Source organism: Passer domesticus, chromosome 1 (assembly GCF_036417665.1).
Source record: "Passer domesticus isolate bPasDom1 chromosome 1, bPasDom1.hap1, whole genome shotgun sequence".
In the NCBI taxonomy this organism is placed as follows: domain Eukaryota; kingdom Metazoa; phylum Chordata; class Aves; order Passeriformes; family Passeridae; genus Passer; species Passer domesticus.
In genome coordinates, this window is record NC_087474.1 from 38,271,093 (window position 1) to 38,289,710 (window position 18,618).

The window sequence follows — 18,618 nt, forward strand, 5'->3', positions numbered from 1 at the left end:
ATTACTTTAGGGAACAGTGAGGATCAGCCATAATTGGTTATATGGCCTCATATACCAGTCTGTGTATGGAGGTCTCTTTGCAGAAATAGTGATCAGAATTTTGTTAGTAAAACCACACATTTTACTGTTCCCACAGGGTAAGAAAAAAGTTGTTTTGTCTAAGATAGGTATTTTCCTTTTTTTCTCTCCTACCCTTTTTTCTTGCTAATGTCACCTACAATTAAAATAGCAAATTGAAGCAGACAGAAGTTGAAATATTTCTTGAGAAAACAGCTTCGTTCCAGGCACTTCATACTTTGTCCTTCCACAAGCTTTCTTCAAAACTCAAGTATTTTCCTACACACAACTATTTACAAAACTTCAAATTCAAATAAGTAGAGCATGTGCATATGACACACTGACAAATCTTCAATGAATAAACAATACTTATCTGATCTTACTTGCTCAGAAACACAATACAGACATCTAAGTAGACACAAAACATAATTTTTTTGGGCTCTATTGCCCAAAAAGATAAAAACCCCTGAAAGTACTTTCTTTTATGTTCTGTCTTTAAAAGCAATTTTGACTGTGACGTTTCTTGATATTCGCACCACACAAAACCACCAAATCTAAAAGCAGAAGGTAGAGCTCATTTTGTGGTGTGGATCAAGCTTATTCCAGAATTTAAAGCATTTTCCAAAAGATTCTTCCTCCGCCCACAGTATTTTTTCAGTGCTGTGGTTTAACATAGTTTAGTTTTTAGTTGGGGAGGGAGTCCACGAGCTGCAGAAGTGGCTCCCTGTGGGATCCTTGGCAGCTTCCTTCTGGCCTGGCGTCACCAACCAGCTGGCTAGTTTTGAATACTGACACTGTGTTAAACCACTCAACAAAGCTGAACACACCTCTGCGACATTCACATCTAAAAATGAACAAGGCCTGGGGAGAGCCCTCTTGCTTCCAACCTTTGCACAGGTAACGGGCACTGCCCGGCCCGGCCCTGTGTGGCCCTCGCGGCCTGGCGGGGCCAGGCCTGTGGTGCTGGCCTCTTCCTGGGAAACCCCACTGGGGCCCAACTGGTGGAGCCCGCCAGTCCATTTGTTTTTTTATTCCAGCAGCACCACCAGGCCATGGTGATGGGGGCCATCCCACCAACGGGAGCAACCATGCAGCCGGGAGCAGCGTCGGGAGTGGCCCCACAGCCAGCACCGAGGCCGGGAGCGGCCACGTGGCCGGGATTGTTTGGCCAAAATCAGTGCAGCCACAGCTATCTCGGCACGGCTCACAATGAACTTTGTCTGCTTAGCTGCTTTTAGCCAGCCATGTGGACAGAAGGACAAAAGCAGCAGCAGCAGCTGTCCTTTTTTTGTTTTTCTGGTGCCCCACATGAAGAGAAGGTGCGGGGTGGCACCGTCAGCCAGCGCGACTCGCGCGGTGTCAGCAGAGAGCACACGACCAACAGAGGGGAACAACAAGTGATTTCTCTGATGCAGAGCATGGATGAGATCAACCTTTCAGCACTGCAGAACTCTATAAAAACTGCTTCAACTGATAAAGCTTGAGAAAAAATGAACCTACGAACACCAATTCTCTCCTGAATCAAGAAAAAGGAAAGGGTGAAGACATGCAAAGAAAACATCATGGGACACTGAGGTCAGTGAAGAAGGAGTCAAATTCTAGACGGGAGGAGATTGAGGAAATGCCTTAGTTTTGAGCTGAAATTCTCTTGTAAGGCTATGGTGAAGATATAATTGATATATTAGACTTTGTTTTTTCCCTGTAGTTCATGGAATGAACTGGGGGGATGCAGCATTCTAACTACAGCTGTGAGCAGAAGCACCAGTGTTGAAACAAGCAGATGTTGCAGTGGCTGTGATTCAGTGAAAAGCTTGAACTGAGAGAGATGAGAAACCTTGGCCCAGGGATAGAAGAAGGAAACCTCTGTTCTCAGAGATAACAGAAGAGAACTTTTGTTTCTATACTAGAACAACTCATCCTTAAAATTGTACCCCAATAAGCTGAAATGACCCATGGTGGTAGTTATGGGAAAAAACTATCAAAACGTGGGAGGGACTTCACAATTGCAGATTTCTGGGTGGCTCCTGATTCACTGTGACACTGAAGCCACGAGAGAACTATTTCTTGTGGAGAAGTCTCCATGGCATGGCAAGAGAGACTCCTCTCCCTAAGAGAACTGAAGAAAGACTATTTTAGAGGTGGTAAACTGACTGAAAGTCCCAAGTTTTGTCTCTTTATGTTGTTAGTGGGAAAGAAAAGAGGGTGTGGGTTAGGAGAAGTGTTCTGAAGGTTTATTCTGATTTTCTTCTTATTTTTCTTTTCATTCTGTTAATAAAGTTTTCTTTATACCCTTTAAAAGTTTTAGCCTGCTTTGCTCTCTTCCTAAGCCTTATCTTGCAGCAGAAAATGAGTAAATAATTCTAGTGGGTGCACTGGCATTTGGCCCACTTCATTAATTGGTGCCTTGGCCAGGAAACAAACGATTGGCAAACCAAAACCACTACACTTAATCGGTGTTTCCACCCAGTTTCCGAAACTGCTACACTCAGGTATTAAAAAAAAACCAACCCAAAACCAAAACAAGCCCTGTCAGGACTTCCTCGTGTGCTATTTTCAGCACCAAATTAAAAATCAAGCATATCATACAGAAGCCCTTTTCTGAGTTCTTACCAGTGTAATGGCAGCATCATCCTCAGGCCCAGCGTATCGAAACAAGATCCGATGTCTTTCCATGTCTGCAAAATATTCCTTTGCTTCTTTAGCAGTGCTGGTACCCAATCCTGTACAATAAAAAGAGACAGTTATTCAATACTCAAAATTTAAGTTTTATTATTTTATCCCTTTTATTTTCCTGGAAATATTATAAAATCATTAGGTAAGATATTATCACGAAAAGCTATAATAAAACTTCACAGCACCCATTTATTATTATTTATTCAGAGGGTTCATATATTTGGTTTTGAACAAACCTTTGTAGTATTTTATCTTCCATGCTTTATGATTTTCCATATGCTTTTTCCACTCATCAAATTCAGGAATACTATAGAATGAAAGTTCTTGCTTATTTTTGCTTGCCTTTGAAAAAACAAACAAACAAAATCAACATTTCTGTTGTGATGTAAATAATCTGTAAAATCTCAATAACAGAACCCATACCTTCACAATAGGGGTGATGAATTCCTCAAGGAAACCATGTTTCAACAGTGATGGCCAATTGTGATGAATAAAATTGATCAACAAGCCCTTTATGTGAGATCCATCCTGATCCTGAATCAGAACATGAAAACATGAAGCAGTCTTGTATGAGGTTCCCCAAACCAAAAAACCCACTCACTGGCCTGAATACATCAACACAACATCTGATGACAGAAAGCACAGAAAGGAACAGGTGGTTTTAATTTGGATTCCAAACTGGACCCGGGTGTGAAATAACCACCTGTGAAGGTCACTGTCCCTGAGCTATGAAAAAGCTCTTCCAAGCCAAGTACCTGGTTGTTGTTCAAGGTTTCTCTTCCCATGGCATGTTTTTGCTGAGAGCTAGACAGCTCTCCCAGACACCACAGAGTTGAATTTTTGTGGAAAAAAGCCAAACCTGGCCATAGTTCTCCTTGGTCGTAACATGCTTGATAGTTCAATCATCAGATTATCCAAAAATAATTGCCTACATTCTTGTTTCTATTTAACTTGCTAGCAATACCACGTCATTTACTGTCTACTTTTGTTCTTACTTTCAACATATTTTTGAATTATCAATAGCATGTGTTTATTATTACTTTGGCTTCTTGCTATTTTCTGCAGCAAAGTTCAGCTATACATTCACAGCAACCACAACACCACAGATAAATTAATCCCTTAAAGAAACCTCAGAACCTACGAAATTGCAGCAAAACACATTGTAAGAAGCGCTGTAGATTAAAACCTGCGAATTTCACACTTACCTGATCTGTCATGATCATAATTTTTCCATATCTCAAGCTTTTCAGAGATTCTGGATCTTCATAACTTTTCTTGTACTGTAATCCAACTATTTTGATGATGTTGTTGATTTCTGCATTTTCCATAATCTGTACAAAAAAAGTTATTTTTGCAGCCAGTGTAAAAAGCAGAGGTTCAGAAACACCCCAATCTTGATTTATAGCTATTCTTTCAATGCACCCTGACCTCAACTCCATAAGCTTTTTATTCCCACCAGCCTTTCCCAACCTTTGCACTTGTAATGATTTCTTCTGTACAGTCAAATTTCCAAGACTGCACCATTCTTTCTCCTCTACAGCCATAACACTTTGGATCAGGAAAGCTGGGAGAAAACTGAATGTGTAACAAAAAGTCATCTCACAAAGCTGCCTTTTTTTCCCACTGTTTTTATGGGCATCTGCAGCACACCTCGTATTACAGACAAATTATGAATGGCAGCAGGAGCAATATGATGGGGTAATGCTGCTGGCTGCTGACTCATGTTGTGAGTCTATGAAATCACATGGCAATGGAGAGAATACAAAGTTTTAGGGGCTTTAAGTACTCATGTGAAACGTGAATATGAGTCATAGCAAGATTTCCTTCCACTTGTGAACAAATTAGCCTTATCACCCCAGTACTGCACTGCTACAGTGAAGTATTATTTACAGGCTTATCCCAGGCCTCAAAATAGCTGGTACTTTATGAAATCTCAGTCACAAAACTTGCATGAAAAAAATCAGAAATTAAAATATAAAGATGCAAATCTAGAAATCAAGAATTAACAGGTGGACATCCATTTGTCAGCAAAAAGGAAAGGACAAAAGCACACACCTGTTTGTGAGAAGCTTCTCGGACATTGAGAATTTTGCCCCTGAGTGGGAAGACTCCGTATCTGTCTCTACCAATAACACCTAGGCCAGAGACAGCTAAAGATTTGGCTGAGTCTCCTTCTGTTAATATCAACGTGCAGTCCAAGGAATGTTTGCCACCTGCAGGCCAGGAAGAAGTAGAAGGAAGGTAAAAAAACCAGAAAGTGTAACTCAAATAAAAGAAATACAGTTGAATTCTTTCTACTCTGCAGGTAATTCCCTCTCATCAGTTAATTTAAATAGGCTGAATTTCTCTTAGGGATGGCTTTCCATATCACCAAAACTCCACAGCAATGAGTCCTTGCCCTTAGCAGCACACTACGGATTGCCATGGACAAGGAGCAGAATAGGCAAAATGGCATGCAGTGGTGGCACATCTTATATAATGGTTCCCACACATCTGCACAAAAAAAGACAGATTGCATCTCTACCTTCACCATTTCAGTTTGCTAGCTGCAAATTTCTTATAAACATACATTATGCATGTCTAAGTTACACACAGGACTTATTTCCCATTTTGCATTTTCACTTTCCTCACAGTATATTTTAAATAGTAAATTGTTAAATCACATTTTTGTGGTCTTCCCTTTTAATTGTCTATCACCTAAAGCCAGACAACTGTACAAAAAATTGTGAGAAAAGCTCAAACGATGAGAACATTTGCACTTCTTATAGCTCACACATTTCTCAAACAGAAAAACAAATCTTTACTAACAGAGTAATTTGGATTCTACAAGACACACAGCATTTTGATGCCTGCGTGCTCAAAACTGGAATGACATTTATGTTCTGCCTATTGCAAGTGTAGCAGTGGAATAGATGTTCTAAATAACAAGCAGGCTGAAAAAAGGAACCCACCCTTCTGCTACAGTGCAAATGCTCATTAAGTAGCTTTGCTATTTTATCAAGTCTTATGGAAGGAAAGACGCCAAAAAAAAACTTCAAGCTGGTTGAGTCTCACCTACTGCTAATAAGGTAGTGTTGAATATAGTGGTATTTAAAATGTGTGCTGTAATTTGCCCTTACCTGGTAGATAAAGACCACCCCATACCTCCCATTACACAGAACTTACATTCAGCACCTTTAGTTTTCTGAATCAAGACATGTGGCTTAATAATCTAAGGCAGTTTTTCACACTGGCAGTGACTACCTACCAGCAAGGTAGACTCCAAATACCTAGAAAAACATCAGTCTGCTGTTTTAGAATATATAAAAGCCAATATTTTTCATAAATGAACTGCAGAAAACACACGTGAATGTCATCCAGGTTTATCTTCTTCTGGAATGGATGCAATCAGTAGCAATTAATTTCATGGAAATTCAATATGCCAGGTATTTTCCTGAGCACAGCTCTAAAGAACTCCAAGACAAAACTACATGAACTGACAGGCTCAAAACATGCTTTTATGTTTCACCTGATTTAGTAATCTAGCTGCTCCCTTACAATCCAATATTCTTAATTTTTGTTTTGATTTCTACCTCTTCTCCCTCAACGAGCCACAGAGCTATGTACAGCTGTTCAAGATAGCAAGAATGACCAGGTACAGGACCCTTTCTTTACAGAGGAGGGGGAGGAAACCTGCAGCACATGCACCACTCTACAGATACACATCTCTCCTATACTTTAGCATTAATGGGCAATGATTAAAACATTCAGGGTACCAGGCACACCAGAAACCTGTGAATGCTGGACCTCAGCTTCAAATTCACTCCTGAAGTAAAGACAGAAATCTAAAAACCACAGGAATAACTGGAGTCAGAAGGGTTTGTGGCCAGAGACTGTTCTCTCTCCCTGCTGCTCTTCCTAGGTGTCCACCCTGAATGTGCAATGTCTTCAGTGTCAGAAATCCAGTATGTTCCATATCTTCAACAAACCAATACCTGGCTAAGCCTCCTCAGGAGATGCAGAGTTCCCTCAACATTAAACAATAATTAGGCATCAGAGAAATACCTGGGTAACAGGCATTCAAGTCATGCAAACCTTTAGGCATGAGTGTTCAGCCCAAATGAATCCCTATATGCCTTTTTACTTGAGGAACTTTCAGGATGAAAACCAATAGAACATTTTATTAGCTCCCTTGTTACAGATTCTCCCTTCCCCTCACCCCCAGCCAGAAAAAAAAGAGTAAGAAGTGATATTGAAGCCTGATCTCCAAAGCAAAGCTAAAGAAACTACCAAAAAAGTGTGTCCAAAGTCATTCAGTATATGAATTAGGAGCACTAGGCTTGATATCCATGAAAATACATAATTTCTTCAAGCACTCAATCTTATTGGCAAGAAAAGTATCAGGAACATATATCTGAATGAGGAGTGAAAATTCCACAGGCAAAATATTAGAGTAGATGCGATTATCAACTTGAGGCAAAATATGACATCTGAATAAATTAAAAAGCAATTAAATACTGAAGAAAACTCAATTAAAAAATTAATAACCAAGGAATCTAAAAGAAAGGGAGGAAAATTAAACAGAACCATCATCTCATCAAGTGATCTTTGGCTTGAACGTTGGAGCAAAAAAAAAAACCCCAAACCAACCAAAAAACCCAACCAAAACCAAGCCTCTTTCTTAGTGTTCCATGCTTTTACCTACTCAGCCAACCCACATATTCCACTGCAACTTCCCTACCTTTGTTTAATGTGAGGATGTATTAAAAACCAGCAAACAATAAGACAGACTGGCAACATTTCGAGCTCTTTAGCCATGTTTGCCCCTCAAATCATTCAATAACAGCTCCCCTCCCATTGCTATTGGCACAAAGACTGCCAGCTGATCCTGAGCCCTTATCTGTGCTAAGGAAGTAAGCCAGCAGAGATTGTCAGCTTGCCCTATATTCCCAAACAGGAACCTAATGGCATTTAAAGTCTCATGAAATAAGTCTCTTCAGCCGTTCCCTCAGGTCTGCACACTATGTGATTTACTTCCTATACCTTCTGACCCTACAAAGATTCTGATCTTTCTACATTAGAAAGCTCAAGAAGACCAGTCAGCTCCACAATGGAATATTGGTAACACCATTCAGCAGGAAACCACCCTTAAAAGATACACACTCTTCCAATACCAAGCCAGACTGCCACTTTTGTTCAGTGTCATTAATTCTCTACCCTAAAGAGGACAGCATTCCTGACACCAACCTCACCATCACGTTTCAATTCTAGCTCTAGAAAGTTTAGAAAACCAGAAAGATTTTTATTAAAAAATGCATAAGGGTGAGAAATAAAAGTCAGGTTTCAAATTAGCATGTCTGTGAAGAATTTATGAAACAGTAAAGAATTTAAAAGTAAGTGTTCTTACCAGCATCATTAGCATCATCCAGTTTTGGAATGCCCTTGATTTTACTGTGTTTCACTGAAGAACATTTTTTGTTCAGTTGAGTTTGTGCCTTAAATTTGACCCAATTCAAAATACTCTCTATGATACCACAGTTAGAGGCCTACAAGCAACAAATCAGAATTGTGGATGAGAAAAATAAAGCTTCAGATAGCAGATTCTTATGTCTCAGTTTTAAATCATTTACACAGTTTCTAGGTCCTCTAAATTTTAAAAATTGAACCTATGAAAGGTCAAGGGATTAACACACACCTTAGTATTTAGCACTTTATGCACATACAACTAAAACACAACACAAAAAGTTTCCTTTTCCACCACTTCTATAACTGATGGAAAGAGCAAAGGAGACCTAACAAGAGGATGTCTTACGCTGTAGATGTACTGAGATGTTTTAGGTACTAAGCATTTGTTTCCTGGATTTTGACAGTAAAAAGCAGCCTTATGGGATGTTTATGACCATTTAAATTTTCTTTGGAAATGACTGAAAATGGCTGAAAGACAATCAAAACTATTTGAGAATAAGCTTTCTACCAAGCACTTGAGAATCTGATATCAATTTTAGAAACACATCTGCAGCAAAAATAGCACAGAATATATTTTCTAAACTAAAACTGCTTTAGGTTTTGTTTCACATCAAAAGAAAACACAAATGGAGCAAAATACTATGAGCTTTGGCTTTTAATTATCCCCCATAATACAGCATTCATTGTTGAGATTGCGCTGCACATTTAATGGATCTGGAAATCAATGTTTACTTCTGGGAATATTAAAAACACTATAAATCAAACCTGCTGATGGTAATACAACATGTGTTTATTCTTCACATTTTGTTATACAAGACTGTTGTGTTATTTATTTTCCCTCTAAATTCTATAGGAATGTCACCCATAACACAAAATTAGAAGAATAAACCACTATACAATCAGCAAAGTTCTGATGCCAGGAGTATCAGCAATGGCACTGCTCTCCCCACTACTGGAGTTTCATTTCAGGCATTAAATAGGACTTAGTAAAATGAGTTCTAAGTAAAAAAACCCTCATTTTTACTTAGAAAATGAGTTTCTTAGTAAAATGAGCTAATAGAATTCTACTTTTCCTTCATTGTATGAAAATGTAGTAGAGGAAAAAACCCTCTGATATGTTTCTACAAATACATTCATTTAGAACAGCAATTCTTAGCCCATCTACAGAAAAAATTTTAAATTTACTTCCTGACAATAATGATCACTTTGAATACTACAGGCACAATTTAGCATTTCCTTGATTACTGGACAAACAAGTAAATGTGAAATATCCTCTCCCTCTGTTTTCACTCCAATGAAACACAATAGAAGTGATACCAAAGAGTAAGGCAGACAATATTCTCAATTTCAGAAAAACATTTTAACACAAAAAACATTGATCAAGGACCTCGTTTAGATTTTAAGAGTCTAATCCATTTCATTTGCCAACGTAAATGCCAGAATCTCCAACAAACAAGTTGATCAGGTGAATTTTAAATCCAGGGCAACAATCAAAATACAGCCACTGCATCCAATATTAAGACCAGAGAATTAACACACATTCCTTCACCCTACCTCCCAAGTATGCAAAAGTCACTGCAGTAGCACAATGGACTATAACTAATCTTCTGCTATACAGCAGACATACACTTGGTCCAGTGTGTCAATTACCACTTCACAAACAAAAAAAAAAAAAAAAAAAAAAAAAAAAAAAAAAAAAAAAAAAAAAAAAAAGATATTTACTTACTGCTTTAAAAAATTTCTCAGATAGCTGGCACTTGGACCCAAAACTTTTAGGCTGCAAGGTCATGTTTTCCTTTGTCTGGGAATCAAATGATGGGTTTTCAATCAAGCAATTAACGAAAACCCATATATGGTTCTTCACCTGTTTAAAACACAGAAACCAATTTACTCAACAAAATTCTCACATTTCTCTTTTTCAATATTTTTTGCATAAAGTTACTTGCCTGAAATGGTTTGACTGAAACTCCAGCTTTGTTCTTCTTTTTCACCACTTCTATCAGTTTGCCCACAACCTGATCCACCACGTAGTCAACATGCCTACCACCCTGAATGAGGGAAGAGGAAAAAAAAACAAAATAATAAACAAAATTACCATTAAATTTCCTAACAGTTTTTAGCTGTATTTAAAAAATTCCTGTAGTCATATATTGGTACAGAAATCCGTGCACATGAGTTGCATCATAAGATAGAAAAATCTGTTTTTTCCAGGTTATTCAGTCTTCACTCAAGTGAGGATGACAAAAGTTAATTGATTTGATTACTCAAATACCTTCCTTTAAATTTGCAGACAAAAAAGCCAGAATATTAATAAAATGTTAAATTCTAGTGACTGTCATAGGAGGTTCATATAACTTTGACTAAAATCTTGTAATGAAAAGTGGAGTGATGCAGGTATAAGCCATAAAATGAAAACATACCTAACTTAACATTCCATATTTTACACAATCACCTTTGCTTTACATCAGTTAGCACCTTACAAAAATACAGACTAAATACTGGTTCCTGTTCAGAACAGTCTACATTAGGGCAGACAAAACATGTCTATGGAGAAGTTCATCATGAAGTAACAAACAGAAAAACCGTCGCTCTTTAAAGCTGTATTTAAAACAGAACTGAGGAGGGAAAAAAAGTTCTTGACAGATATGAGGAAGTACAGGATAGATAAGAAATAAGAGAACACAAAACCAAGAATAAAGAACAGCCAAAAAGAGGAAAACAACTAGCAATCAAACCCCAAAAGTTAGGTTTCTACATTTTAAGGCAGAATATGCTTGTGAAAAGACTGAAAATGTAAAGAAGTTTGATGGGATAGCAGCTGTTCTCAGCTTCAAGCAGAAAGCAGAGATTTAAATTTAAGAAAAAAAAAAAAAGATAGTAGATAAAACCAAAATGGTTAAGCTAGTAAATATTATTAGTCATAACCAAACCATCTATGGTTTCTCTCAGTTCCTAGAGTCACCTACTAAAACAGCAACACAAACCATTACAAGCACCATGCAAAGTCTTTTCTCATGGCATTTCTTCTAAAAAAAACAGCCAACCAAAAAACCCACATCCAAACCCCAAAAGCTGCCAAAATTAAAACACAACTGTTTTTATCCACATATGGATGACAGAGTTTCAGTAGAGGGAGAGTTCAATGGAAGGCTGATCTATCAATATCCTGCCACTTTAAAGAAAAAGAAATCCATTTCCAAACTGTAAAGAAAAGCTATTACCAGCAAATATCAAATTACATGTTTCAAAATCATTCCACACTTGAATGGCAATCTTGAAATGCATTTCTTTTACTCATCACATTACTGAAAACTTATGCTTATGGGAACATCTCAATATATTTTTGCATTTAAATCTTTAGCAATTTTAAAATTTTGCTAGAAGTAGCATCTGACATATCAAGAAAACTAACAATTTACCAGTTATTATAGCATTCCTATTCTTAGGAGATACTAGTTATTACAGCAGTTCCCTGTTCCTGACTCCATTCTAAAGCATGCAGCTGTGAGTGAGAGATGTTCGGAGCTCAGAGTTGGGACCTTCCCAACCATCTCACCAGCAGGTGGCAAATGGACCAGAACAGCCTGGAACTGCCCCAGTCAGAACAATTCCATACAAGACACAAAGGCAAAAATACCCTCTGAATCTAGAGGGCTGCCAAAGACTGTTATAACTTTTTAATTAAGGGGAAAGAGAGCTAGAAGTGCATAACCTTCCTTTACCAGAAAGTAATGATGGAATCCCCGTCTTGCAAACTTCAGGATGCAAAGGTATCTAATTAAGTGCTAACAAAAATCTTAAAAATGAAACTTTGACTGCCTCCTATACACTGTTCTATTCTTCCCATAACCAACAGTTTCCATTGATTTGGAGGTAAGCTACATCTAAACTCTATGGACAGATAGATGGTTTATATGGTAGAAAAATTCAGAAGCTAACTATATATTTGAAGTTTTCATTTAATTAGTTTTACAATTTTAATCCCATTTTCTTCTGCATTTTAAAAATTATATTTATTTTATGAAAATAAGTCTGAAATCTAGAATAATCCTGAACTTCTTGCTCCGGCAAATTTTAGCAGGTTGGGATTGTCTCTCCATGCAAGTCCATCTTCTGACACTGCAAATGTATTGGCTGAACACTTGTGCTAAAATGACTGGTAGTATTACAGTTAGCAGTGCCACCATATTAAAGCATATACATAGCATTAAATTGCTGTGTTAATCGTGTTTCTACAATTTCTACCACAGCTACTATTTGAAATTTAGAACTTAAGAAGACCATGTTTAATCAGTGTTCAAGTCTCACTGAAGGTTATCTGTACAACTGATATCTGTTAATAGCTACAAACAAATTCTTTCAAGTGCTGTATCAGAGCCTGAAGTTGAATTTTGTGGTGGTCTACTATGGCAAAACTGTGATTGAATGGGGAGCTGAAAAAGGTAACCAATTTACAAGAACTAAGCAAGGGAGTTGTACCTCAACATACAGCCTGACCTCCTAAACACCCCTCAAAAAACACCACATCAGCAGCCTAAAAGAAACGTACTTGGAATTTATAGCAAGTTTATTACTACCCATTATGTCCCATCAGTGGGTAGCTGCTCAACAATTGCTGGTGAGGGGGTTCACTGCCCAAACATCCCACACCCAGTAATACACACAAAGCATGGATTGAGAGAGTGGGGAAAACTAGAAATTATAACACTTACTTTTGAAGAATACACAGACCTATTTCCTAAGCATATTTCAAAAGGATATATAATAACAATGTATGTGTAACTGCATGATGGTGAGGATGGATCCAGAAGAGTAAAATCCAAAATCTTCAGAGTAAGTGTATGCAATTTATTTTACTTAGGAATCAGGAAGTATTCAGTATTTTCAAACAATTTTTTTTTAGCTTGGTATCAGCCATAATGAAGTTTCTCTACATTGCCAGTTTCTTCATAAAAGTATTGTACACATCTTTAGGATCATGTTTTCTTCTGTATGTTGCACAAAGAGGCCTGAACTATAACAAAGCTGTAACCCTCCAACTACCTGATTTGTCAGCCCTAGTTTTGACCAAGTTTTTAACTGCAATGCACGCTTAGAAAGTAAATATTCTACAATGAAATAAACTTGCCCTGTTACCACAGAACATTCATTTAGCCACACTGAGACTGACTGAAAAGAAGTTATGTAATAAAAATTATGTCCCACCAAACACAGGCTACACATCACCTACCACCAAGATTAACACTGACATTCCTGGGCACCTGCTAGACTAAGTGCACCCACTGGTGTTTATGAACCATTTGTGCTACCATTAGAATTTTCTTCTGACTCTTTCAATAGAGATCTGAGCAAGAAGAGGTTTCAAAAAGCCTGATTAACAATTCTTATCCTTCCCATCTTTTGGAAAGCTCACAGTTAAGATTCTCTGGACACAGTCCCACCAGTTACTAGGATTGCTTGTTCTAGTCTTGTTAAATCCAGCTTGCTAGATCTGCTACCTCTAATAACTAGACTGTTTAATAAGAGCTAACAACTTCACTGCCTAGTTGTTAGGTCACTCATCCAGTGCAATTTGTGAAGGGCAAAAGTGACAAAGGCTTTTTTTTCACCATGGTGGATCACAGATCCCTAAATGTGGTTCATGCCAAAAGGACACAAATAAGAGTTATGCTGGTTGATTTCATGTAATCCCCTTCCTGCCTGACTATCCCCACAAACTGAGAAGCACCAAGCTGTACTTTATTCAGTATGCTGAGCACATTGCTGCTTTAGCATAACTTAAGATCTTTGTTATTATATCACTACTACTATAGTTGCAAAGAAAACCTAGGTATCCTTACAAAGATACACAAATAAAAGAAAATTAATCTCAACAACTTCAGGGCAATTTTTTCCATCATAAAGCAATACATGGACAGTCATTTCTCAAGGACACCAAAAGCCATTTTTGTCCTCCAAAACTTGCTGCTGGTAGCTTTAAAGGCATTTGTACACTTTTTAACCTTACTTTCAGAATTATCTTATTACAATGTGTTTAGGAGGAAGAAATAAATTAGCTCCATATTCTTCAACACCATGTATGCTCACAAAAGACATCAGTATCACCAATAATGATTACTAGCATTTTCAAAACTAGTGCTTATGTAGAAATACTGCTATGAATGTATTTTGATTGCATCCAATTGCTCTGCCAGCTCCTCTCATGCAGTGGATTAGCTCACCTATTTATTTATAGCAACCCAGACTCACTGTTTTATCAAACACCTGACTGGGCATAGCCTCAGCACGCATTTTATCATTTCCATTTTGTACCATTTGATCGAACCACTCACCTTTGTGGTAGCTATACTATTTACAAAGCTGATCTGCTGGAACCCTTTCTCACTCAGAGTGAGGCACACATCCCATCGCTCATTCACGACTTCGTGGATGACTTTGAGCGCGACTCCAGTTTCGTCCAGCTTGTCCTTAACGTAAAGATCTACGTAGCTGCGAAATCCATTTACCTACAAGTAACAGGTAACAGTCACTACCCTCTGCACCAAATACTCAGTGCACTCAAGATCAACATGTTACACTCAGGAACAACAAGTGAGGTTCTTACAGGTAGTTTCTTCCCATTCAACATGACTTTGACTCCTTTGCACGACCCAGCCAAATCATATGCTCGTCTTGTCATCAGGGCCACAATATCCTTATCAAGCTTTTCCATTTTAAATTTAGACAGATCTGGCTGGAATGTAATGCATGTGTAGTCATCACCTTCAAAATGTTTAATCTTGGGTTCAGAGGTCTTCATCATGTTGTTCATCCAAGTCTTTGGGAACAAAACATTTTAGATGTTAGTTTGCAACACATTATCCTCCTCCTTTATTCCATTTTCTAGCTATGATGGGATTGCAAGAGTTACACAAGAAAAAGCTCACAAACTTCCTTTAGAAACTTCCTCTGGTAAAACACTACACAAAGTTAATTGATTTACAAAGGTAAGCACAAGCATAGGTGACAGCCTATTTGTGGTTTCTGGAAACATGCAGGTTGGATGGACATGATTCTAATGCAAATGGAGCCTCCCACAGAATTTACTAAATTAGAAACAAGTGAGCTGGGATTACCATCCCTGTTACCCATCCATTTAACACTTTCAATCTACTACACACCTCTACAGAGAGGCTTTTTAGCCCCTGTGCAGAGACTCAGTAATCTCCAAGACAGCATCTTGGTGGCTGTGCAGTGTGCCAAAAAAAACAAACCCAAGGTGCTCAGATTTGACTCAGGAGTCTTGTATCATTCCCTATTTAAGAACATGGGCACATCTGCATGATCAAGCAGAACATCTGCTCACAGCATATATCGAAGTTCAGTTCTAATAAATTTTCACCATTTTTGAAAATACTGCACATGTAGCACTTCAAGCCATAAAGCATTTAGTCATCTTCAAAAAGTACACTTGAACCAATATTAATTTGCCCTTTGGCAGTCAGCATAAAATATTACATTTTTTAAGAGACAGGCATAAGAGATTAAGTGTATTATTTATGTATTGATATGAAAGCATGACCAGAAATTAATTAATTGTCCACAAAGTAAGAGAAGAAAGCCCCCAACTGGGAAGGACTGCAAAGCCAAGGAACTTTGGTATCTAATACTTTGCCAAAATACTTTAAACTTTAAGAAAGGTGACCATTTCAAAGCTAAATACAGTAGACCTGATCATAGTCTTGGTCTGTGTACTAACAATGAGCATTGGGTTCAAGTGAGGGATTTGCACTTAAGTCCATGGGGCTAGTTAAATTCATGACATAAAAACTGAAAAATCTGTTTTTAACACCATAAAAAATTACACGGATAATTGTTTCCATGTTTGCATAGCTAAGTAGAAAGATGTTTTTGACAAATTATACAACAGCAATTTCAAAATGTTTCAACTGACTATATTCCTTTTCATAGGTACATGAATATACTTTAGTTTTAACAGATATCTGGGAGATTTTAGTCACCAAACAGTCCAAAGAAAGTATTATTTTACCCAAAAAGCCTAACCTACATAAATATCATTTTTTACCAACTGAACTAACGCAGCCTGTAAATTCTACACATCCCTCTGAATGAGGAATTATCCATTTTGTTAACAATCCTGAAATATACGTGTTAGATTTTAGACCTGTAACTACAGCACAAAAAAAAAGGACAGAAGCTTTGAACATTTCTATACCTGCTTAAAGCTGTGTTTGTACTCCTTGCAAGCAGTTTCAACTGTAAACTTTGTACTAAATATGTTACAAAGTTTTGCACCATAGCCATTGCGTCCACCTGAAAAAAAAATATAGTAAATTAGGGTCAGCTTAAATTTAGGATAATAAACCTAATTTATCGAATTTATTTTTCCCTGCATTTCAGGAGCAGAAGTTTTTAAATACTCATATAAATTACACATAAAATATAAAAGTATGTTGTTTGGTACTCAGTAATGAGTACTGACGTTAGAGATGTAAATGTAAAGGTCTCTGTAAACACTGATATTAAAAGAGGAAAAGTAAGATATTTCCTTTAAGTCTTTTCACTCTAAGAGCTATAGTAATGGTGACTGAGTAATCACCTGTTATGAAACAGAAAAGAAAGAGAAAAATTAAGAAGGAGAAGCATACTGAAGAGTCACACCATGGCTTAAGTGAACAAAACAAAGCACATTAAATGGCCTTGCCTGTAACTTTTTTCTCATCATCATCATAGTTGCTGGACGTTAGTAGCTGCCCAAAGATTAAAGCAGGTACGTATACTTTTTCTACTTTGTGTTCCACAACTGGTATCCCCTTTCCATTATTCCATATGCTGATGATGTTTGATTCCCTAGAAAATAGTGAAGACATTAAGCAAATGAATGCAATCTTGAAAACAGACTTCTGCATACCTGTTTAAACACAGTAAATAAAATAACTACATAAAAATATAGCAAAAGACCATATTCTTACAACATTTACTTAGAGCTCTAATGATTTTAGTTACAAAAAACTCCAGTTATTTTTGCTTATTAGATGTCTTGGAAGAAGGAGCTTAATTGTCCATGCATGACAGTATTTCATATAACAATAACCCCCAAAAATCTGTCTGAAGAGCTTTCACTGTCAACATGAACTGCAACAGGATCCTGACAGTGACAGAATTAAACTCAGGTTAGAGATGTAGCTTTTAAGGTTTCATTGAAGTCCATCCAGATAAGTTATCATCTGTTTAAAAGTGTTATTTCTGAGCTATGACAAATATTGTGACTTATTTTATGTATCAGTGCCAAAATCCATCAATATCTGGCATCATTAACATTTTTAGCTCTTACACAGGATTTTAATTTTTGAATATTAGAGAGTTCAAAATCAGGACAGGTCAGGCAAATTTACACATTTACAATTTCCCTCCCACTCCATGATGGAAGTAGAAAAATTGCTTCTCAGCATATTTACCCTAAAGGTTAGGTCTGAAAACTAGCTTTCTAAATAATTTATTAGTCAGTTAAAGGTCAGTGAAAAAGTACTACTAAAGGAACTCAATCAGCATCCATTTAAATACAGTACTTCTCACCAGAAATTATCTCTTCAGGTATTCAGTTTCAAAAAACATGGTAATGATGTGTTTGCAATATGAAGTTTCAGTGCGATATAGATGCCTAATTCAAACAGTCTTCTCCTAATGCTAAAGGAGTTAACACAGAAGTTCAAGAGGGACAAAACTGTGTTACAAAACCTCAGAGCTGGTATTTTAGATCTGTAAAGAGCCTGACTGGCTATAGCTATGCACTGCCAATTTAAATTTATCATAAATTTTATCAACCCCTGGTTTTAAATTTCATTCAAACCTTAAAAAATGGTTAAGGAAAGCAATTATTACAAATTCAGAATGGTAGCACTTAATGATAACCACTTTTAATTCACCTCTTCATCTTAACATATGAAGCTAATGGAAACAATTACAAAAATATTCTGCTTTCAAGAAATTAAATTTCATTAGTAAAATCATTTGTACAAATCTAAACTGCAATAGCACTGGCAGGGAAAGCAAATGAAAACATGCTTTTACTTACGGATCAATGGATATTTTAATACAAGTCATATTCTTGTCCCTCTGCTTATTGTCAGCAGCATTTACTATGAAACAAAGAAGCACAAATTAACACTTCATAGGCAATTATGAATCTCTTGGTCTGTAAAACTGATTTCATACATATTCCACCACCAGTTACAACAGTCCAGGTATTTCTTAGTCTGCAAGGTCTTTGTATATATTTTGTATCTTAGCACTGGAGTCTATAAATATAACTGTCTACAAGAAGATATTTTTCAACCTTCTTATAATTACTGATTCTATTTCTAGCAGTTAGACTATCTCATAAATAAATATAGAAGTGTATTTTGTGAGCTCATAACTGTTCTTAACATACTGAGCACTTCA

The 18,618-nt window shown here is 37.1% G+C and overlaps 1 protein-coding gene across 4 annotated transcripts in view; it reads right to left on the reverse strand.

Moving 5' to 3' along the window:
• The window catches only part of TOP2B (DNA topoisomerase II beta), a 60,269-nt gene that overhangs the window by 21,217 nt on the left and 20,434 nt on the right, over window positions 1–18,618 (reverse strand). For all 4 annotated transcript variants that reach the window (XM_064414694.1, XM_064414700.1, XM_064414690.1 and 1 more), the window contains exons 4-16: window positions 18,251–18,314; window positions 16,880–17,025; window positions 16,391–16,488; window positions 14,780–14,992; window positions 14,508–14,681; window positions 10,122–10,223; window positions 9,902–10,039; window positions 8,117–8,255; window positions 4,786–4,943; window positions 3,936–4,061; window positions 3,154–3,264; window positions 2,967–3,072; window positions 2,668–2,777 (exon numbers count right to left, since the gene is read on the reverse strand). In XM_064414694.1, the coding sequence (XP_064270764.1) occupies window positions 2,668–2,777; window positions 2,967–3,072; window positions 3,154–3,264; window positions 3,936–4,061; window positions 4,786–4,943; window positions 8,117–8,255; window positions 9,902–10,039; window positions 10,122–10,223; window positions 14,508–14,681; window positions 14,780–14,992; window positions 16,391–16,488; window positions 16,880–17,025; window positions 18,251–18,314 (1,685 nt within the window). The remainder of the gene's footprint in view (window positions 1–2,667; window positions 2,778–2,966; window positions 3,073–3,153; window positions 3,265–3,935; window positions 4,062–4,785; window positions 4,944–8,116; window positions 8,256–9,901; window positions 10,040–10,121; window positions 10,224–14,507; window positions 14,682–14,779; window positions 14,993–16,390; window positions 16,489–16,879; window positions 17,026–18,250; window positions 18,315–18,618) is intronic.